The sequence below is a fragment of the Thalassophryne amazonica genome, chromosome 11 (genome assembly GCF_902500255.1).
Source record: "Thalassophryne amazonica chromosome 11, fThaAma1.1, whole genome shotgun sequence".
NCBI lineage: Eukaryota > Metazoa > Chordata > Actinopteri > Batrachoidiformes > Batrachoididae > Thalassophryne > Thalassophryne amazonica.
The window spans coordinates 9,736,272-9,760,191 of NC_047113.1; the positions used below are offsets into that span (position 1 = coordinate 9,736,272).

Genomic DNA, 23,920 nt, shown 5'->3' on the forward strand with positions numbered 1-23,920 from the left:
GATAGGAGACGTCCGTCTCAGTCGAACCGGAACCACCCAGATCTCCACTGCCACTGAACCCCGGAAATACTGGAATCGCCAAGTCCCGAATTCCCAGGTGGCCACTGCCTCCGCTCGTCAGATCCGGTACTGCTGGCAGGAGAGAGCAAGAACACACAGGAGTGGATGAACGCACCCAGTACAGAGAGGGGAGAAGCCGCCTCCACCTCTTGGCAAAGTTCAGCAGGAAGGTGAGTACTTATCCAAAGAAGGAGGGTCTCAGTAGTCACCAGTCCTGAAAGGTTTAACAAGTTTATCAATCACAGAATATGCTGCAGAGAATGTTACCTTGGTCTTAGGCGATATCTCGGCACTGAGGTGGAGACGCCGTCCTCCTGATATACCTCGGTGCTGAGTAGAAACAGCTGTGTTTGGTGATGGGTGACAGCTGTCACCCAGATTACTCCCATGATGCGGTAGCGCCCTCTGGTGCCTGGAGCCCGCACTCCAGGCAGGGCGCCCTCTGGTGGTGGTGGGCCAGCAGTACCTCCTCTTCAGCGGCCCACACAACATATATATATATATATATATATATATACCATCACAAAATTATTTTGTGATGGTTGTTTGTGACATGTCACAAACTTGGCGTGAAATTGGACTGGTTTAGACACACCCCATATGGATTTGTGCTCATTTGCTCCACTTGTTTTGCACCCGTCCTGAAAATAGCACTTCAAAATAGTGTGTGTGCTAATGCAGGTAGTTAGAAAATCTGGTGCCATGTTTTGTCTTACCAACAGTTGTTGTTGTTCTTGGTCTTTTGGCAGCAGATCCACTTCAGATCTGCATTGGGACGCGATCTCCCAGCCAAGTACTCATCTTCACTTCTGAGCTCTCACAGGATCAGGTGTACACAGAGTGGCTGGGCTGCACCTTTACCTCAGCAACAGTGCTAAACATTTAAGAAATATAGAAAAAATTACAGAGATTAAATACAAATAACTGTGTGATTTAAAAGTCTGTAACCAAAGTTTGGATTTTCCTTTGTTTGATCAGTGATGGAAATATTTGAAATTTGTGCTTCTGTTGATGAAGCATTTCCATATGAGGGTGTGTGACGGTCTGTGCTGTTCGTGTGTGTTGTTTTGCTCACATAGTTCTGTGTTCATCAGCTTCTGTTCAATAATGCAGGACTCACTGCCACTGTGGTCTGCTCCAGACTACAGCCTGCAGCAATCAGATGGACAGAGATATGGTGTGTGTGTGTGTGTGTGTGTGTGCATATGTGAGCAGAAGAAAGATATCAGCATGTGTGACTATGTGTGTTTGATAGAGCATGGTGTGTGTGTGTGTGTGTGTGTGTGTGTGTGTGTGTGTGTGTGTGTGTGTGTGTGTGTGTGTGTGTGTGTGTGTGTGTGTGTATACAAGCATATGTTTTTATGTGTGTCCATGCATGCATAGGTACTATGAGGGGAATTACATAAGAGTGTCCTAGTTGTGTATTTTTCCTTTTCCATGTTTTTGCTCTGGTCCTCCCTCGACTCTCTGTCCTTTCTATCTATCTATCTATCTATCTATCTATCTATCTATCTATCTATCTATCTATCTATCTATCTATCTATCTATCTATCTATCTATCTATCTATCTATCTATCTATCTATCTATCTATCTATCTATCTATCTATCTATCTATCTATCTATCTATCTATCTATCTATCTATCTATCTATCTATCTGTCTGTCTGTCTGTCTGTCTGTCTGTCTGTCTGTCTGCCTATCTATCAAATCAAATCAAATCAATTTTATTTATATAGCGCCAAATCACAACAAACAGTTGCCCCAAGGCGCTTTATATTGTAAGGCAAAGCCATACAATAATTACGGAAAAACTCCAACGGTCAAAACGACCCCCTGTGAGCAAGCACTTGGTGACAGTGGGAAGGAAAAACTCCCTTTTAACAGGAAGAAACCTCCAGCAGAACCAGGCTCAGGGAGGGGCAGTCTTCTGCAGTCTATTCTAGAATTAACAGGAAGCCAATGAAGAAAGGCCAATATGGGTGAAATATGCTCTCTCCTTCTAGTCCCTGTCAGTACTCTAGCTGCAGCATTTTGAATTAACTGAAGGCTTTTCAGGGAACTTTTAGGACAACCTGATAATAATGAATTACAATAGTCCAGCCTAGAGGAAATAAATGCATGAATTAGTTTTTCAGCATCACTCTGAGACAAGACCTTTCTAATTTTAGAGATATTGCGCAAATGCAAAAAAGCAGTCCAACATATTTGTTTAATATGCGCATTGAATGACATATCCTGATCAAAAATGACTCCAAGATTTCTCACAGTATTACTAGAGGTCAGGGTAATGCCATCCAGAGTAAGGATCTGGTTAGACACCATGTTTCTAAGATTTGTGGGGCCAAGTACAATAACTTCAGTTTTATCTGAGTTTAAAAGCAGGAAATTAGAGGTCATCCATGTCTTTATGTCTGTAAGACAATCCTGCAGTTTATCTAATTGGTGTGTGTCCTCTGGCTTCATGGATAGATAAAGCTGGGTATCATCTGCATAACAATGAAAATTTAAGCAATGCTGTCTAATAATACTGCCTAAGGGAAGCATGTATAAAGTGAATAAAATTGGTCCTAGCGCAGAACCTTGTGGAACTCCATAATTAACCTTAGTCTGTGAAGAAGATTCCCCATTTACATGAACAAATTGTAATCTATTAGATAAATATGATTCAAACCACTGCAGTGCAGTGGCTTTAATACCTATGGCATGCTCTAATCTCTGTAATACAGTTTTATGGTCAACAGTATCAAAAGCAGCACTGAGGTCTAACAGAACAAGCACAGAGATGAGTCCACTGTCTGAGGCCATAAGAAGATCATTTGTAACCTTCACTAATGCTGTTTCTGTACTATGATGAATTCTAAACCCTGACTGAAACTCTTCAAATAGACCATTCCTCTGCAGGTGATCAGTTAGCTGTTTTACAACTACCCTTTCAAGAATTTTTGAGAGAAAAGGAAGGTTGGAGATTGGCCTATAATTAGCTAAGATAGCTGGGTCAAGTGATGGCTTTTTAAGTAATGGTTTAATTACTGCCACCTTAAAAGCCTGTGGTACATAGCCAACTAATAAAGACAGATTGATCATATTTAAGATCGAAGCATTAATTAATGGTAGGGCTTCCTTCAGCAGCCTGGTAGGAATGGGGTCTAATAGACATGCTGATGGTTTGTAGGAAGTAACTAATGAAAATAACTCAGAGAAAGAGTCTAACCAAATACCGGCATCACTGAAAGCAGCCAAAGAGAACGATATGTCTTTGGGATGGTTATGAGTAATTTTTTTCTCTAATAGTTAAAATTTTATTAGCAAAGAAAGTCATGAAGTCATTACTAGTTAAAGTTAAAGGAATACTCGGCTCAATAGAGCTCTGACTCTTTGTCAGCCTGGCTACAGTGCTGAAAAGAAACCTGGGGTTGTTCTTATTTTCTTCAATTAGTGATGAGTAGTAAGATGTCCTAGCTTTATGGAGGGTTTTTTTTTATAGAGCAACAGACTCTTTTTCCAGGCTAAGTGAAGATCTTCTAAATTAGTGAGATGCCATTTCCTCTCCAACTTACAGGTTATCTGCTTTAAACTGCGAGATTGTGAGTTATACCACGGAGTCAGGCACTTCTGATTTAAGGCTCTCTTTTTCAGAGGAGCTACAGCATCCAAAGTTGTCCTCAATGAGGATATAAAACTATTGATGAGATAATCTATCTCACTCACAGAGTTTAGGTAGCTACTCTGCCCTGTGTTGGTATATGACATTAGAGAACATAAAGAAGGAATCATATCCTTAAACCTAGTTACAGCGCTTTCTGAAAGACTTCTACTGTAATGAAACTTATTCCCCACTGCTGGGTAGTCCATCAGAGTAACTGTAAATGTTATTAAGAAATGATCAGACAGAAGGGGGTTTTCAGGGAATACTGTTAAGTCTTCAATTTCCATACCATAAGTCAGAACAAGATCTAAGGTATGAATAAAGTGGTGGGTGGACTCATTTACATTTTGAGCAAAGCCAATCGAGTCTAACAATAGATTAAATGCAGTGTTGAGGCTGTCATTCTCAGCATCTGTGTGGATGTTAAAATCGCCCACTATAATTATCTTATCTGAGCTAAGCACTAAGTCAGTCAAAAGGTCCGAAAATTCACAGAGAAACTCACAGTAACGACCAGGTGGACGATAGATAACAACAAATAAAACTGTTTTTTGGGACTTCCAATTTGGATGGACAAGACTAAGAGACAAGCTTTCAAATGAATTAAAGCTCTGTCTGGGTTTTTGATTAATTAATTTAATTAATTAATTGAGGCTATCTATCTATCTATCTATCTATCTATCTATCTATCTATCTATCTATCTATCTATCTATCTATCTATCTATCTATCTATCTATCTATCTATCTATCTGTCTGTCTGTCTGTCTGTCTGTCTGTCTGTCTGTCTGTCTGTCTGTCTATCTATCTATCTATCTATCTATCTATCTATCTATCTATCTATCTATCTATCTATCTATCTATCTATCTATCTATCTATCTATCTGTCTGTCTGCCTATCTATGTATCGATGGGTGTCTGTCTCTCTGTTGAGGCTAATGTGTCTGTCCGTGTGTGCGTGTGCATGAGAAAAGGTGAAGAGAAGGTGATGACAAAAGACAGCAACAGAAGTGAGGGTGAGGCAGACAGGGACTTGGGGTTTAGTCCACTTGACGTCGCACTATGTGGGTTTCCTGTGTGACTGCTCACACCAGACAGCCATGTAAGTTAACTGTGTTCTGATCTATGCTCTGATTATCCAGATGTGTGTCAGATTGTGGTGAGCTTGTGCAACATCGACTGTGCCCAGTGACCGGTCTTTTGTCTCATGACCAAATTAAATCCCAGGTCAAGACCAGTAGTCTAAAAAAGTCAAAGAGGTTTCTCTTTGACACAAGCAGTGCCCCATCATTAGCAAGTACAGAAGTATCTCGACATATCTAGTTGGAGACATTAAATCATTTTCTTTTCCACCCCTTTTAGTAGCCAAAAATAAAAGCAGTCATTCCCTCCTTCATGATAGAATGATTTAATATTTATCAAACTAACATCCCTATTCCACATGCCACCATTCTTCTACGATCACCCACAATCCAAAAAAGTGCAAAAACGGGATGAAATGACTTCATCTGGTTTGCCTCCTAACAGGCTGGCTTATAAAGTACAGACCTGGCAACCCGCTTTAAAACAAAAGAAAGGAGCTGAGCCCTCAGCCAGACATGCTTGAGCTGTTCAACTATGAACAGAAACTGCTACAATCGCTGCTTCTGCTTCATATTTTAACCCCGATTCAGCACGATCAAACAGGTTTCAAGCTGTTAAATACCCCATTTAAAGAAGCTTGAACATGATTGAAGTTGTTAAAACTAAGAATACCTCAAAGTTACCTTGTACTGTCAATAGTTTTGAGAATCAGGATCCAATTTGTGAGCAGTAGTTGGATCACGATTTCAAATTTTGGTGCTGATGATGGCCATAACTAGTTCATATACCACGTTTGTTCAAGCTTGACAAAGTTGGATCAAGACGGTACTACAATGCATCAAAATGTGCCCCGATTTGCTATTTGGGGCTAAACAGGGAGGAACGGCCCTCTGTGGAATAGCCCTGTAAAGGGGCAACTGCAACTAAGTTAGTCGAGCAGGTTGTTGCATAACCAAAGGGTTGGTGGGTTCAATCCCTGATTATGTGATCTCCTGCAAGATACTGAACCCCCAAACTACTCACGCTTGGGGCACACCACCTCACACACAAACCACATGAAAAAGACATTTTATGAAATAAAAAAGCTGATTCAAGTTCTTTGACTGCATTTATTATGAAACATCTGTGTCTTTATACATTTGCTTTTGATTATTACCTCCGCCAAGGAGGTTATGTTTTCGGTTGAGTTTGTTTGTTTGTTTGTTTGTCTGTCTGTCTGTTTGTCAGCAGGATAACTCAAAAAGTTTTGAACGGATTTTGATGACATTTTGTGGAGTGGTTGGAAATGACAAGAGGAACAAGTGATTAAATTTTAGTGGTGATCCGGATCACTATCCGGATCCAGGAATGTTTCTAAAGGATTCTTCACCATTTTTGACATTCTAGTTTCTAACTCCACAAAAACAAGGCAGAAAGGCTTGAAAAAAATTAGGGTGTAACATAGTCAAATATTCTATCAAACAACAAAGTTTGGTGATGATCGGATCCAGATTCCGGATCTGGTGATCCAGAATATGCAAAAATATAGGGAAAATAGAAAATGTGTCAGTGTGAGGTGACAAATGAAGCTAGAGATGCACAACTAACACCAAATTGTAGCTGAATCTGTACTGATTCAGTAAGGTGTCATCAGATTTGATGTAGCTTCAAATGTTATGGAGCTAGATCCAGAAGAAAACCGCCATTACCGAAAAATCATTTTTTCGATTTTTTTCGGCGCGACGCCCGAAGCCTCCACTCCTCTTTCCATGACAAAAACTCCTGTAACAGTGGAATGTGCTGTTCATTTCCAAACTGGATGCTGTGTTTTATCCAGGACGTCATCTGACTAGCACAGGAATTGTGAAAAGACGTGGACATCAGCACTTTTTCGGCACATTGAGACAGACGTGCGGAGGAATTCCGCGCATCGAGGCGGTGCCGCATGGTGCACAGCAACGCTGTGATGAAGCCTCACTGGACATGTTCTGGCATGTCCAGGCACATCCACAATTTCTCGGATAATCACTCGATGGAAAAACCACCAACAGCTGTCTGAACGCCATCTCAAAGCCGTCCTGTGAGACCAAAACGGAGGTGGTTTCGTCTCGCTCCAGTAGCGAATCCATCGTGATGCGCGAAGCCTCCGCTCGGCTTTCCATGACAAAATCTCTTGTTAAAAGTGAAATCTGCCGGAGAATGGTTGATGTCCAGCTCTTGTGATAACCAGAGAAATGGCACACGATGGTCACGGATCCAGACAGCCATCCGTTTATAAATGAAATGGTCATTCAGCCTGTCGATGGCGGCTTCGGAGCGCGGCGCGCCCCACAGCTGCTGGGGGCCGTCCTTAAAGCGACAGTAACACTCCTTATTCTCTACCAAGCCCGTAACATTTTCACCGAAAGCCAGATAAATTTTTCTAATGGTTTCCAGCTGCCAGTCTCTAACAGTTTCTGAAAAAATTCTGATGGAAAAAAGCCCAAATCATTCCGCCATTTCCTGGCAATGAAAATCCGACGAGGGGGTGGACCACTCCTCAGTCAAAGCCTGCTCACAGGCGAATGACGCAACTGACAGACGTGGAAAAACTCATGCATGCGCACGAGGGTTCAAGCTTGTCTGACGCAATCACACGTGATTCAAATCCATATGGTTTTTGAAAAAAATAATAAGGTCGGATACTTTTCTAATAGACCTTGTATTTGCAGTTTAGTTGAATAATAAATTGAATTTTGTCTCTTATTTGTTTTTGTCTATAAGCACATGCAATATCAATATCAGTGCTCAGATGACAGTAGCTTCTGGGAAAGGTGCAAGTTGCAATAAACTGTGATGCCAAGCACTAAGGATACATGCTATCCAGTCACAGCAGATGAAACTTTTTTTGCCACTGAGCAAACATCATTGTTATGCCGCGTTCACACCGGGCGTGACACGAGTGACTGCAGCCACAGGTTGCCATGTAATCCCTATGTAAGGATGCGTTTTGGCGACAAACCGCACAGTGTAACGCGATGGACGCGAGTAAAGTGACGCGAGTGAAGTGATTTTGAGCGTTTTATGTGTTTATAGCGCGATATTGCATCGCGTCACATCGTGTTGCCCTCCTCCCCAAGTTGAAAAATCTGAACTTTTTCGTCTCATCGCGCCGCGATGACCAATCAGGGACTGAATATGTAGTGACGTGGAGATGTCTGGAGTTTGACTGAAGATGTGAGCATGTCCTGTCTCTGGTAACAGTCTGTGAGCAGGACTTATGTCTCTTTTGTCCTTTATTTCACAATTATGAGAGAGTTTTTAGAGCGAGCAGCAGCACCACAGCAGGGGGAGCGGAGTTTCTTTTTCTTTTTCTTTTACGTGCGCGCGCGAGGGAATTATACATGGAGATTATTTTACTTATTAACTACACAGATGTATAATGGTGACTGGTTTCTAAAGACAATTATGACAGAGTTTTTTTGGGAAAGAGCGAGGAGCAGCCCCACAGCAAGCCGCGGAGTTTCTTTCTTTCTTTCTTTTTCTTTTTTTTTTACGTGCACGCGCGAGCGAATTGTCTGTGTGGAGAATATTTTATTACCTAATTAACTACACAGATGTATAATAAAACAAATGGTGACTGGTTTCTAAACACAATTATGACAGAGTTTTTTGGGGGAAGAGCGAGTTTCTTTTGTTTTTAAATTGTTTACATGTGCGCGCGTGAACGGGACAGTTGGTCCTCAAACTGGGTACCGCAGAGGTGGAAGGACCGCTGAAAGCAGCCATCATCCAGACGCAGCTCCTGCAGCAAATAATGATACTCTCTGTATTGGGAGCTTTTCACAACAACTCGCTCCGTGTGATCAAGGTCCGTCATGATGACTTGACACCGAGCGGAATGGAAGCTCCTCCTATTTCATGACGCACCGGGGCGAATTTTCACAGCAAAAGTCCACCCAAGCAGAGCGACACACCGGGCGAAGGAGGCGCGTCCGTCGCCACGCGACCGCCGCGAATTTGTAGCGTCTGATCGTGCCCGGTGTGAACGCGGCTTTAGACTTTTTTCAGTTCAGTGATTCCACGGCGTGTAGATGTTATGGCGTCAGTGAGCCCATGTGCTTCTAGTTGGAATAAATACTCTTTTTATTTTGCACACAGTAATCTGCTTCATTTGAATTCAGTATAGTACTTTACATTATTTCACAAAGTCATCTGCAGCCCCCCTTCCAGTGACCCCCGGTGCATTCAAACCATAGCTCTATAATTCTTCACGTCTTAAGTATGAAAGTGATGCTTTTGTTTGTTTCTTGGCTTGGTGGGAGGAGTACTCATAAACAAACTAGAGTGCCGTGCTCGTAAAGTGCAAACCTCCGCCAGCACTAGTTTCCAATTCCACAATTTTTTTCCATGGAAAAAATTTTCAAGGTCAAAGTCCTGTTAGAAGTGACTTTTCATAAGTTAAAATATAATACAAAAAAAAAAAAATTACATCAAAAGGGCTTTTCAGTGTTAAAAATCAAATATCAAATATGGATCAGATGCAGATCAAACTTGAGAGTGTCAGTTTGTACCTCCTTGTCACAAATGAGAGTGATTGAAGTACTTTAGATTGAGATATAATGCAAAATATACATAAAATGGGAATTTCAATGTTAAATTCAAATGTCCACAATATCCAGAATCCGGTGTTGCCGACTGAATGGTCCCCCCTAAAAATTGATCCGTCCCTTCACTGCACATGCGTCATTTCTGAGTGTCACTAGTGTTTCACTGATTATCACCTTGTTTCTGCTTCAAACTGCACTCCAGTCATCATCTGTCTCAGCAACAGATATCTGAAGGTTTTCTACAACAATAATTTCCATATAAATTCAGCATTATTTCATCCTAAAAGACAGGTAACCGATCAGAGCGCAACAGCAGCACATCTGCTGCGTTCACTGCGCCTCCATCATTTCAAAGCATCAGCAGCAACTCACTGATTTTCACCTCGTTTCTGCTTAAATTTAATTTTAGAATAATTTAAGAGGTTTTATTTTGTCACATTATTGCCTTTGATCGCTTTTGGTGTAGAGACGCAGTGTCAGACAAGCTGCTGTGGTCCCACGTGCAGTGAATGCAGGGCGGACCAATTTTTAGGGGGTAGCTGTTCAGTCTAAAACACCGGATCAGATCAGGATCAAACTTTGTCAGGTGATCGTGAGTGCCAGTCTGCTCTTCACTTTGAAATATGAGAGTGATTGGGTCATGTTTGATTAAGATATAATGTAAAATATACATTAAATGGGGGTTTCAGTGTTAAATTTAAATGGCCACAACATCTGTAATCTGAATCAGATCCGGATTAAGGTTTGTCAGTCAATAAAGGATTGCATACTACATAAAGGTTTTAAATATGAAAGAAATTTGATCTTTGAGTTAGGAATTTTTGAAAATCTATTCAATATTATGGGCCCTTTCACACATAGTGCGAAGTTTGGTCGAAGTGCACATGAAGCAGGAATTGTATGCAAAACATGTAGAATCGTACCTGCCTCTAATGCCTCGTACACCTGTTGCTACAACTATTTACGCACACCAGCGGCTGAAAGACAAAGTGTGCGCTGTGCGAACCCATCGCAACCTCTCGCCAAATTCATCATCTAACACTGCTCACATGGCACTTAGAAAATGTGCGGCCAGTCACACTCTTCACACGACAGCAGACTGCAGACAATCACTGTCGTACTTGCAGTGAAATTTGTCTAAGTTACCCACAAGTGTGAGTTTGCAAACACACACACTGACATGTGGGTGTGTGCGCTCCACTGTCAGGAGGTGTGGCTTCTAACAGAAGCAGCTGTGGGGATCTGTCGCTCTGGACATCCCAGCTGGACAACACCTACTGTGTTTGGACAGACATGGACTAACAACTCTCCACTGTGAGGTGCGTGTGTCTGATTGCTGTACTTACGTGGACATAAATAAAAAAATATATTGCCACGGTGACAAGCTGCAGCGAGCAAGCATGGGAGGGTCAGATGGTTGGACAGCAGTGTATGGATGGGGTACAATCCTGCAGCAACGGTTTTGTGGATGCTTGTGTGCACGTGTACGAACACGGTGCAACCAGGTGAGAGGTGTGATACCAAATTGCGCTTACATAGCAGTGGAAGCAATTAATTGTTGTACAAATGTACATAAATCAAGGACAATGTGTAAGGACCAAATAATGAGAGAGCACAGAACATTATAAGAATAATGACTATACTGTTTAAATGTAAGACAATCATGTTACTGCCAATGATGTGTTGGAAATGACAAAACAAATGGATTTTGTTTTGTCTGTTAAAATATTTATCGTCCTTCTGTTCCTTCATGTTCATGAACCATGGCCATGGACGTAAACAAGGAAGTAATGAACTGACATGAATGAATTGATGCGCTCATATCATGAACACATCAGCCGGCTCTGCGCATACAGCTGTCCAGTGTGTGGCATGCTGAAGGACACCGCGCCATGTGGACTGTAACTCACGTGGTGGACATGATATTTGGCTCGCCGGCTATTCACATGATCAGATGGATATTTTCACAGCCTGGCTGATGCCTTCTGCAGCGCACACTGAGGTGCAGGTGAACGTGTTTTACAGGTGATATGTGTTTTTATTTTTTACCATGTCAAGAGAGCTCGTCGACACATGTGCATTGTGGTAGAGTGTTGAGAGGTAATGCTGGCCATGGCACAATATGTGTTCTCCAGCTGTGACACACCTACCTGTCCAGAGCAGCAAAGTGCTCACATGAATGGGCTCATGGCTCCAGGAAGTGTGGCAAAAGAGCTGCCAACGGGGATCTGTCAGTGAGGGTGTCACTCAACCCGTTACATGACAGACAAACTGTGTGGACGTTGCGATTGTGTGTCACATGAGGCGCAGTGGGCCGGTGAGCTGTTTTTATTTTTAATCATGTCATGAGAGCCTGCCCACACATGTTCCCCAGCTTTGTGTTATACTGACACAGAGGCTGCGATGTGGAGCGACACAAGCTGCAAGAACACAGTCACTAGCCGTGGGCTGTGGTCAGCTCCCTCCCTGCTTGATTTCGAATGACATCCAACCCATGATGTAATTACATGTCAACCACGGTCCCCTGACAAACACATAACTGTAGTGAGTGAAAGCGCGTGTGAGCATGTCAATACGGACATAACGTCACCAACGAGTGACACAGCAACCTGTACGGAGCAGCAACGTGCTCACATGAATGAGCTCACCTTTTCTAAGTACCCCGCGAGTGGTGTTGGATGTTTGTAGGTGGCACCTGGATTCCGGGCAAGAGTGGGTCGAATGTTCACTCGCACGCCATTTGCCGGCATTTGGCCGTTGGTGTGAAGGTTGCCTCGATCATGCCATTTGTCCAGGGTTTGACGTGGTTGATGATTTTGTGCAGCCCCTCAGCCACGGAACAATATGTCCGACCTGCGTTCGACATGCAGTGTGAATGCTGCAAGCACAATCAGATTGTAGTGCGACCTCATCTTGCCCATTGTTCGAATGGGTTTCTGGCATGAGCGACAAGCGAATGTAGAGTGCATGTGCTGTGCCTGAATGGATGTGTTGATGGCTGTATTAGGCGTTCGATTGCGGCTCTGCTATTCCAATCCTCCTTTGTGTGCCATTCGTGTAATGTGTGAAGGGCCATAAATGATGCAATGGGGCTGCCTAACTCATTACATCATGATGGAAAAGGGCACTGACCAAGTGTAAAAATGGGATGAGTTGGGAGTGAAAAGGCCACAGTGGTCCCAGTAGTAATAGGACCTATTGGGTCTGCGACCCCCAGATTGGGAGAATGGCCTTGGCAGATTCCAAGTACAACAGCTAAGGTCCATAAGACTGCAGTCCTAAGAACAAGATACTGTGCAGAATCCTTAACACTTCCAGGTCTCTGGTATGGGACCCAAGCAATCAAATATGATGATGTGTGTTTGATAACTTGTGTACTGATTTGCAAACATGCCATTTATTTCTATTTTTTATAAACATTGCAAAATTATGAATTTTAAACAGTGACTCTGATGAGTGCTCTTCTGGTTTTCATGAGTATCCTATGGTTGTTTTATTCATTTTTCATATTAACGTCTTGGCTGGTGTATTTACATGATTCCTGTGTGTGAAACCTGCAGGTTGACGACAACATAATATCATTGTGTGAACAACGGAATAAAAAATTGAAACAGGCATTGTCATGTTCAACTAGCTGACCAAAAAATGAGGAAGCCTTTGTGCATGAGAGAGACATCGGATGGCTTTCCATCACCCTCCAGATTAATGCCATTTGAAGTATTGATTTGAAAATACACTTATTGGAAGCACATATGTGTTGAAAAAATTCTCAAACATCACAAAAGTTGTTATGGTCACATGAAGCAATTATAAAACTGCGAAAATGCAATGGAAACCCATTTTCCGCTGTTGTAGGTCACATGACATACAAAAAGAATGATATTAAAATACATGGTGTGGTACATGTGGACAGGAAAAGAGAGCTTGTTAAACCTTATAAGTGATGATGTTACGGCAATACTGAATTTAGAAAAACAAAAAAATTGCTACATTTAGTAGGACTTACCCTTCTGTCGCCATGAATCCTGGAATTACAGTTTTTGAGAGAGCCTCACTGGAATGACAGTGATCACGAGAGGACAAAACAGCAGTTGCATTCCAAACCCTATTTTGCTGTAATGTTTTGGCCACATTCCAAAAATAGCAGTTAACCTTTGTGCAAATCTGTAACGGAATCCTAGCTAGTTGAAAGAGGAAGCGAGCCAGAGCATCACATGCGGAAGTTATCTTAGTACTCACGCTGGAGATTCTAACCCTTTTCTGTCATTAAGGGAATCACAGCTTCTGAGTTGTTTGAATTTCATATCTGTGTGCACTAAAAGATGTGCTGTCTTCATTTCATAAACCATAATCTGGTAATTGCTCATTAAGATTGAGATCGGAAGATTATTTTACGCAGGGTTCGTCACAGCATGCACAGCATGGCTTGCTGGTGTGAGTGTGTTAAACTGCGTCTTTCTGTTGTGTTCCAGCGTGCGTGCGAGCGTGTGTGTGCACTGTCAGGTGGCGCGATGACACAGGAAGCCAAGATTAGAAGGGAAAGATATTGTTGGAGATAAATTAACTTGCTCGCGTGACTGAGCAGACAAATAGCTTGAAAACAGTCACGGTTTGTTAGAGTGAAGTCGAGGTGAAGTTGTGTTTTTGATTTGCCGTATTTGCTTTGAGGCACTCAGAGGGCTAATGTGTATTTGAAATATCAGGGCAGTCCACAAAAAACTAATTCAGCCACTTTAACATGTGGCAGATTTTATCAAGAAGATGTAATGCCAAATCTTATCTTCCCAAAAATGACAGATGACAACGATGGAAAATTGTGCTCTATAATTTGGGTGTTAGAAAATGCCATCTGAGCACCTCGGGAATTCCTGCTATGGATGATTGTTGCGCCGTCTGTGACAGCGTCTTGTGGGCACGCCTGTGGACAGACTGTGACAGGAAACAGTTTGTGTGCTGCAGTGATGGAAGTAGTTAGTGATCTGGAACAGTCAAATGAAATTATTTCTGGTTTCACCTCCTCCAGCTAGGTCACAGCATTCCTCCTGGACCAAAACCAGTCTCACTAACATCTGTTTCTGTCTTTCGCTCTTGTCTTGCTCTCTTTCTGTCTTTTTTTTTTTTTTGCCCTTTTGCTCTCCTTGCTGTGACGCTTTCTCCAGTGTAAGACCTTAGCAGGGATATGTGACCACATCATCTCCCTCTCGTCAGACTCTTTGGTCTCTCAGTCGGCCCACCTGGAAGTGGTCCACCTCACCAGCATCATGCCCAGTGAAGGCCTGGTAGAGAAACACCTGAGCGCGCGCGCACACACACACACACACACACACACACACACACACACACACACACACACACACACACACACACACACACACACACACACACACACACACACACACACACACACACACACACACACACACACGACAAATACATCAAACTATCAAAACCTCAGTATTATTTTACTGACCTCACTTTATCTAATGCATATCTTCCACTTTTATTGCTACTTTTATTGCTACATTTGCACAAGTTAACCTATTGGCAAAAATTAAGATGGAAGTTCACTTTGGCACAAACCTTTTTTTTTATTTATTCATACAAAAAAAAGTGCAAGGTTCTTACAGTGATGGGTGTAAAAGTAATGATTTATATCTGTTATAGGATTTGCAAAATTGTGTAGACTTTTGTGGCTTTGAAATTCAATGTTGACTTTGTTTTTCTTTGCTCACATTGTTAACATTCTGTTAACTTTGACATAATGTAATTACTGAGAGGTGGTACAGTCTTGAATTATTTCATATTTAAGTGACACTGTGCAGGGGTATCATCACTTTTGTTTTATATTTCACTCAAGTTTTGCTGCCTCAATTCATATTTTTTCCTTCAGTCTATACATGAGTAATGAAGTTGCATGGTGCAGCACTGTCAAAGTGGGCTGCCCACATGTTTGGGAGCCACTAATATGAGAAAGTAGCATAAAGACAAAAATAAATGTCAGTTAACCATATAAGATATTTGAAAACACAGAGATCTCTACTGCTTGTTGTACATCAACTATATTGTAAAGTGTGTTTATATGACTTTTCTGCTTTAAGCAATTTATATGTTGTAAGGATGTGTTGAATTAAGTGAATAGATTTGATTTTAACACCACTCTTAACTTCTTCACTCTGTTATGGGGCATAATGTTATCATTATTGTGGTTCCTATGATGGATCATTATTAAAGTGGATAAAGTTCAAAGGAGATCCATTACTGTGAAAAATATGTAAATAAATAAAGCAAATATCCAATTTTTCAGTGGTAAATATCAAATAATTTATGTAAAATAAATATTGTGCAACTATCCGTAAAACTAATTATTTTTTCATGGTGTCAGTATCCTCACGTTTAACAGTTGATTAGTTCTTTTTTCATTATTGTTATTTCCTAGCTGTTGTCTTGGTGCAATCACCAATAAAATAAATAAATAAATAAATAATCACTTTATTATTTACTACTACTCTAGGGAATATAACATGTGGAATACTCATTAGCTATGTCAGCGATCATATGATGGTTTTTGCAGTTTTGCAGGCCTTAGTTGATGGATACGATCAGAAAGAACTTGTACATTTCAAAAGAAAATGACCTGAAATTACCCTTGAGAATCTTAGAAGGAACTTAATGCAGCATGATTGGTGTGACATTTATAGTGATGATATCGACAAATCATATGAATCTTTTATTACCATTATTTCAAATTTGTATGATAAATATTGTCTGCTGGTGCAAAAAGTGAAAAAAAAAACACAAAAAACTGACAAACCTTGGGTTACAAAAAGACTCCTGAATGCATGCATGCAAAAAGAAAAATCTTTTGTACAAGCAGTTTATAAAATTTATAACTAAGGAGGATGAAAGTAAATATAAGATATACAAAAATAAATTAACGAACATCATGCGATACTGTAAGAAGCAATATTGTTGCAACTTATTGGTAAAAAATAAAACCAACATTACAGGGACCTGGAAGATCTTAAATGAAATCATTAATAAGAGAAAAGCAGTTAAAGGTTATCCATAATATTTCTATGGAGATTCTGATAAAACCATAAAAAAACAATAAAGTTATTGCAGATCATTTCAATAATCACTTTGTTAACATGGGTAAAAATTTTATCAAATTCAATTGTATCTTGTAAAAAGTGGATAACAGCAAATTATCACAAGAAAAGTAGAAAGTCAATGTCAATGTATATTAGAGAAGTACAGTAGTGTTCAGAACTGTCCACCAAAATTTAATAAGGATTTTATTCAGGGGTTTTCTGAGTTTCTGGCAGATTTTATCCCAAAATATGACAAATGTTTGGTCTGTGGTGATTTTAATATTCATATCTGTTGTCCTTCTAATCAGCTGGCTGATGATTTTAAAAGCCTCCTGAACTCTTTTGGTCTAACACAAGTTGTGGATGGACCAACACACAATCTTGGATACACCTTGGACCTGGTCATTTCTTGTGGGCTCTCAGTTTCACTTAAGGACATATCAGACATTGCTATTTCAGATCACTTTCCTGTTATTTTTTAATTTACTGCTCCTCCATCTGCTGGTAAGCCACTTGTTCCTGTCTCTCGCCGCCGTTTGGTCACCTCCTCGACAGCGAGGGACTTTGCTGCTGCCTTCATGGACTCTCAGTTTTATGCCATGAATGGACTGGTTTCTCCATTACTCCCAGATAACATCCTCTCTTCTTTCCACTCCACATGCACAGTAATTTTGGACTCTGTTGCACCGATGCGCTGCAAATCCAGGAAATCAAAATCGACCCCTGGTTAAATGCCACGACCCGTGCCCTCAGGCAACGCTGCAGATGGGCGGAGAGAAAATGGAAAAAGGACAAACTACAGGTGTCTCTGGGTTTTCTGAGGGACAGTCTGACTATCAGAAGGCTGTGAAGGAGGCAAAAGCACAATATTTGTCTCATATTATTTCGAGCAGTTGTCATCGTCCCAGTGTGTTATTTCAGACTATAAACTCAGTTGTAAATCCACACACCTCTGTTTTGTTGGACGCTACAACCACAACCTGTGAGGAGTTTCTTCAGTTTTTTATTGATAAGGTTTCATCAGTCAGACAGAACGCTGATCAGAACTGTAATGTTGAGTTGTCTGCTCCTCGTGCACATTCTGCTGTGCTCGAGCAGTTTGAGCCCATTTCTTTTGCATCTCTTGCTGATGTTATAAAACACATAAAATCTACAAGTTGTCCTTCAGATGTTGTTCCAGCTAAGGTGCTGAAGGAGGTTTTTAATACTGTTGGAGCGGGTCTCCTAACTTTTATCAATGCTTGTCTTACAACCCCTGGCAAAAATTATGGAATCACCGGCCTCGGAGGATGTTCATTCAGTTGTTTAATTTTGTAGAAAAAAAGCAGATCACAGACATGACACAGAACTAAAGTAATTTCAAATGGCAACTTTCTGGCTTTAAGAAACACTATAAGAAATCAAGAAAAAAAAAAATTTAATTGTGGCAGTCAGTAACGGTTACTTTTTTAGACCAAGCAGAGGAAAATATGGATGCAGGTGTTAGTTTTGGGGATGGAAATTTACAGGGTGATTCCATAATTTATTCCTCAGAATTGAGTGATTCCATATTTTTTTCCTCTGCTTGGTCTAAAAAAGTAACCGTTACTGACTGCCACAATCTTTTTTTCTTGATTTCTTATAGTGTTTCTTAAAGCCAGAAAGTTGCCATTTGAAATGACTTTAGTTTTGTGTCATGTCTGTGATCTGCTTTTTTTCTACAAAATTAAACGACAGAATGAACATCCTCCGAGGTCGGTGATTCCATAATTTTTGCCAGGGGTTGTAGATCAGGGTCTGTTCCAGCTGCTTTTAAACATGCTGTGGTTCGACCTCTTCTTAAAAAACCTCACCTGGACTTGTCAGTTTTATCTAATTTTAGACCTGTGTCTTATCTGCCATTTCTGTCTAAGGTTTTAGAAAAGGTTGTCTTTTTACAGTTACAATCATTTTTAGAAGACAATCTCATCCTTGAAAAATTCCAATCTGGGTTTAAATCACGACACAGCACTGAGTCAGCACTTTTAAAAGTTCATAATGATATTACTCTGTCAGTGGATGCAGGGAATCCCGCTGTGCTGGTTTTGTTGGACCTCACAGCAGCCTTTGATACTGTGGATCACACAGTACTTGTCTCCCGGTTAGAACATTTTATTGGCATTCAGGGTACTGCACTTAAGTGGTTTAGATCATATTTGGCTGAAAGGAGCTTTTCTGTCATGATTGGGGACCTTTCCTCATCAACTGTTCATCTGTCTTGTGGAGTGCCGCAGGGTTCTGTCCTTGGGCCGATTCTATTTTCTTTGTACATTCTGCCATTGGGGTCAATTATAACCCAGCACAATCTGTCCTTTCATTGTTATGCAGATGATCTGCAAATCTATCTGCCTGTGAGGACTAATGGGAGTGATGCTTTGTCATCATTATTTAATTGTATTCGTGATGTAAAGCAGTGGCTGTCCCAAAACCTCCATTACCTAAATGATGGTAAAACTGAGATCATGGTGTTTGAGCGCTCTGGCATACCAAATGTGGTAACACCAAATTTTGGTGCTTTGGCTAACTATGTAAAACCAGCTGTCAAGAATTTGGAAGTGATATTTGACAGCTGTTTTAGGTTTGATCAACAGATAAACTCTGTTGTCAAAGCTAGTTTTTTCCAACTTCACCTTTTGGCTAAAATAAAGCACTTTCTCAGTAGACGTGATCTTGAGACAGCCATTCATGCTTTCATCAGCTCCAGACTTGATTATTGTAATGCACTTTATTCGGGCATTAATCAGTCGTCTCTTGCACGTCTCCAGTTGGTGCAGAATGCTGCTGCTCGTCTTTTAGATGTGAACATATTACGCCCGTCCTGTACTCACTCCACTGGCTTCCAGTTCATTTTAGAATTGATTTTAAAATTTTAATGTTTGTTTTTAAAGCTATTTATGGCCTTGCACCTCCCTACTTGTCTGAAATTTTAACTTTGCGCACCTACAGTAGGACATTAAGGGCGTCTAGCCAGCTTTACTTAGATGTTCCAAGGTCAAGATATAAACGCTGGGGGTGATCATGCTTTCGTGGTAGCTGGCCCAAGACTGTGGAATGAGCTACCTCTTGAGTTACGTACTATTCCTGACCTAGCACTTTTTAAATCTAAGTTAAAGACTTATTTATTTAAACTGGCTTTTAACACTTAGTGGAGAGGTGACATGTTCTGTTATTTTTATGTTCTTTTTTGTGTTGTTTTAAAATTTTATTCTATATGTGGGTTTTTTTTTGTGAATTTGTGTTTTTAATGTTAAGCACTTTGGACACCAGTCGGTGCTGTAAAGCGCTTTATAAATAAATGTTGAATGATTGATTGTTGATAATAGTAGTGCTATGTGACTAAAAAGATTAATCAAGGTTTTGAGTATATTTCTTATTGTTACATGGGAAACAAGGTACCAGTAGATTCAGTAGATTCTCACAAATCCAACAAGCATTCATGATATGCACACTCTTAAGGCTATGAAATTGGGCTATTAGTAAAAAAAAGTAGAAAAGGGGGTGTTCACAATAATAGTAGTGTGGCATTCAGTCAGTGAGTTTGTCACTTTTGTCGAACAAACAGGTGTGAATCAGGTGTCCCCTATTTAAGGATGAAGCCAGCACCTGTTGAACATGCTTTTCTCTTTGATAGCCTGAGGAAAATGGGACATTCAAGACATTGTTCAGAAGAACAGTGTAGTTTGATTAAAAAGTTGATTGGAGAGGGGAAAACTCATACGCAGGTGCAGAAAATTATAGGCTGTTCATCTACAATGACCTCCAATGCTTTAAAATGGACAAAAAAACCAGAGATGCATGGAAGAAAATGGAAAACATCCATCAAAATGGATAGAAGAATAACCAGAATGGCAAAGGCTCACCCACTGAACAGCTCCAGGATGATCAAAGACAATGTGGAGTTACCTGTAAGTGCTGTGACAGTTAGAAGACGCCTGTGTGAAGCTAATTTATTTGCAAGAATCCCCCGCAAAGTCCCTCTGTTAAATAAAAGACATGCAGAAGAGGTTGCCAAAGAACACATCAACTGGCCTAAAGAGAAATGGAGGAATATTTTGTGGACTGATGAGAGTAAAATTGTTCTTTTTGGGTCCAAGGGCCGCAGACAGTTTGTGAGATGACCCCCAAACTCTGAATTCAAGCCACAGTTCACAGTGAAGACAGTGAAGCATGGTGGTGCAAGCATCATGATATGGGCATGTTTCTCCTACTATGGTGTTGGGCCTATATATCGCATACCAGGTATCATGGATCAGTTTGGATATGTCAAAATACTTGAAGAGGTCATGTTGCCTTATGCTGAAGACGACATGCCCTTGAAATGGGTGTTTCAACAAGACAATAAACCAGCAAAATCTTGGTTCCAAACCAACAAAATTAATGCCTCGCAGATGTGAAGAAATCATGAAAAACTATGGTTATACAACTAAATACTAGTTTAGTGATTCACAGGATTGCTAAAAAAGCAGTTTGAACATAATAATTTTGAGTTTGTAGCATCAACAGCAGATGCTACTATTACTGTGAACACCCCTTTTCTACTTTTTTTTTTACTAATAGCCAAATTTCATAGCCTTAAGAGTGTGCATATCATAAGTGCTTGGACTTGTTGGATTTGTGAGAATCTACTGAATCTACTGGTACCTTGTTTCCCATGTAACAATAAGAAATATACTCAAAACCTGGATTTTAGTCACATAGCACTACTATTATTCTGAACACTACTGTAGATGAAAATTAAATTATCAACATTTTTCATAAATTAAAGGGGATAAAAATCAACTGACTGTCATAACTTTAGTATGTTTCTGATTAAAAATATTATTGACTGTATTATTAAACCTTTAACGTATACTTGCAATTTGTCAGTAATGACTGGGAAATTTCCTTCTAAAATGAAAAAAGCTAAGGTGATACCTCTATTTAAATCTGGTGACAAGCATGTTTTTTTCAAACTACAGGCCGATTTCTTTCACAGTTTTCTAAAATCCTGGAAAAAATATTTGGAAAGAAGCTGAATGATTTTATATCCAAACAGCATATACTTAGTGAACAGCAATATGGTTTTAGACAAAGTTGTACCACTTCTCTGGCTATAATTGAGTTTGTTCAACAAGTTACAAATGCAATTGAGATGAAGCAATACACCATAGAGATTTTCTTTGATTTGCAGAAAGCATTTGATACCACCAGGTCGTTATTGTAAATAAGATTTTTTTTTCTTAATAACTTACCTGGTTAAATAAAGGTTAAATAAAAAAAAAATTAAATACCATAGGTCATACTTTATTATTGGAAAAATTACAGAAGTACAGCAATAGAGGATTGGCCCTGGATTGGTTAGCTAGTTATTTATGTAACAGGTATCAGTGTGTCCATTTTGGAGGGACAAATTCAGAATTATTGAGGATTACATGTGGGGTGACCCAGTGGTCAGTCCTTCGGCTGTTGCAGTTTTTGTTGTATGTTAATGATATAAGTTTGGTGGGAAAGTCTGTCCATTGTATTTTGTTTGCTGATGACACAACTGTGTTTGGTAGTGGGGACAATTTGGGACAACCTTTGGAAAATTTTAAATATTGGTTTATTCTAATAAATTGTCACTTCATTTTGGTAAGACAAAGTGGATTATATTTGGAAATAAGCCCAGGAATTTAAATAGAACCTTATCATTGAACAATGTTGAAATTGAAATTCTATCTGAAAATAAATTTCTTGGCATTTTTATTGATAAATTAAGTTGGAAAACTCACATAAATTATGTTAAATCTAAAATTTCAAAAGTTATTTAAATTTTGTATAAAGCACAATATTCATTACTTGTCCCGTATATTGTATTGCGGTTTTGGGAAACCCATATAAAACAAAAACAAATCCATTTTTTTTTTTTTTTGTTACAAACGAAAGCTATAAGAGTTATAAGTAAAAAAAACATATTATGAACCAACAAATCAATTGTTTGCTTGTATGTGTATTTTGAAATGTCAAGGTTTGGTGGATTATTTTATGATACAGACCATGTACAAAGTTAAAAATAAACTTTTGCCTCTACACACTCAGGAGTTGTTTAAAAAGGGAGTCCAGTTATCATTTGCGAGAAACACTGATATTCAAGAGAAGAAAGAGTCGAACTGCTGTTAAAAGTAATTGTATTTCTGTAAAGTTGTTAGAATCTGGAATAAATGTTCTGATAGTATTAAATCATCTGGTACACTGGTAGGTATCAAAAAATTTTGGGGAAAAAAAAAATGTAATTTTTTGCTATAGTATGCCATATTAGGCTGTTTTCGTAGTTCTTTTTTTTGTTTTTTTTTGTTTATTTGCACATTATATTACTGATTGTTTTGTTGTGTTCAGTTACGCTATTTGTTCTGAGTGTATTTAAATGTGTATAGTAACTGGTGTAGGGGGTGGGCATTTATAAGCTTTTGCTTCAGCCCATGCCCTTTCGGCCGCACCCAATTGGGAAATCGTTTGAGTTATTGTTGTATTTTCTTCTGTTTTATTTATTTTTTTGTTGGTAAGAGATTCTTTTGTTGGTATTTTGTTCATGTGCATGCTGAATAAAACTTATTCATTCATTCATTCATTCATCTGACAATGACATTCTTACATCGGTAAAAAGATTCATTTCCTCACTAAAGTAGTAAAAAATCCCTGTTACTTTTTCAAAATTATTATTTGAAAATGTAACATTTGGTCTGACCTGACATACAATAAAAAAGTAATCAAAAAGCACATTCACGTAGAAACCCTACTGTGCCTCAAGTGTTTTGCTCGGGACATTAAAACTTCAGTTTGACATTTAAAGTCGGAATTGTTACAGAAACTTTTGACAGTATATATATATATATATATATATATATATATATATATATATATATATATATATATATGTATATATATATATATATATATATATATATATATATATGTATATATATATATATATATATATATATATATATATATATATATACGAGGTCTATTAGACAATAAACCGACCCTTTTATTTTTTTTTTTAACTATATGGATTTGAATGACGTGCGATTCCACCAATCATGCTTGAACCCTCATGCGCATGTGTGAGTTTTTTCACGCGTGTCGGTGACGTCATTTCCCTGTGGGCAGGCCTTGAGTGAGATGTGGTCCCGCCCTCTCAGCTGAATTCCTTTGTTTCACACGCTGCTCGAGACGGCGCGCGTTGCTTTATCAAAATTTTTTCTGGACCTGTGAGGAATATCCGAGTGGATACTATTCGAGAAATTAAGATGGTTTTCGGTGAAAAGTTTAACGGCTGATGAGAGATTATGGGGTGTTTCTGTCGCTGTAAGGACTTCCCACAGAGCGGGACGTCCTGCAGTGCTTCCAGGCGCCGTCGTTGGCCTGTTTCGACCTGAAAACATCCTAATTTAAGGCTTAATTCATCCAGGACGTCGTGAGAGAACAGAGAACATTC

The 23,920-nt window shown here is 39.6% G+C and overlaps 1 protein-coding gene across 1 annotated transcript in view; it reads left to right on the top strand.

The window, feature by feature from the left end:
• si:ch211-26b3.4 (connector enhancer of kinase suppressor of ras 2) overlaps positions 1-23,920 on the top strand; it is a 438,839-nt gene that overhangs the window by 212,694 nt on the left and 202,225 nt on the right. The window contains exon 6 of the mRNA XM_034181376.1: positions 14,515-14,634. Coding sequence (XP_034037267.1) covers positions 14,515-14,634 — 120 coding nt within the window. The remainder of the gene's footprint in view (positions 1-14,514; positions 14,635-23,920) is intronic.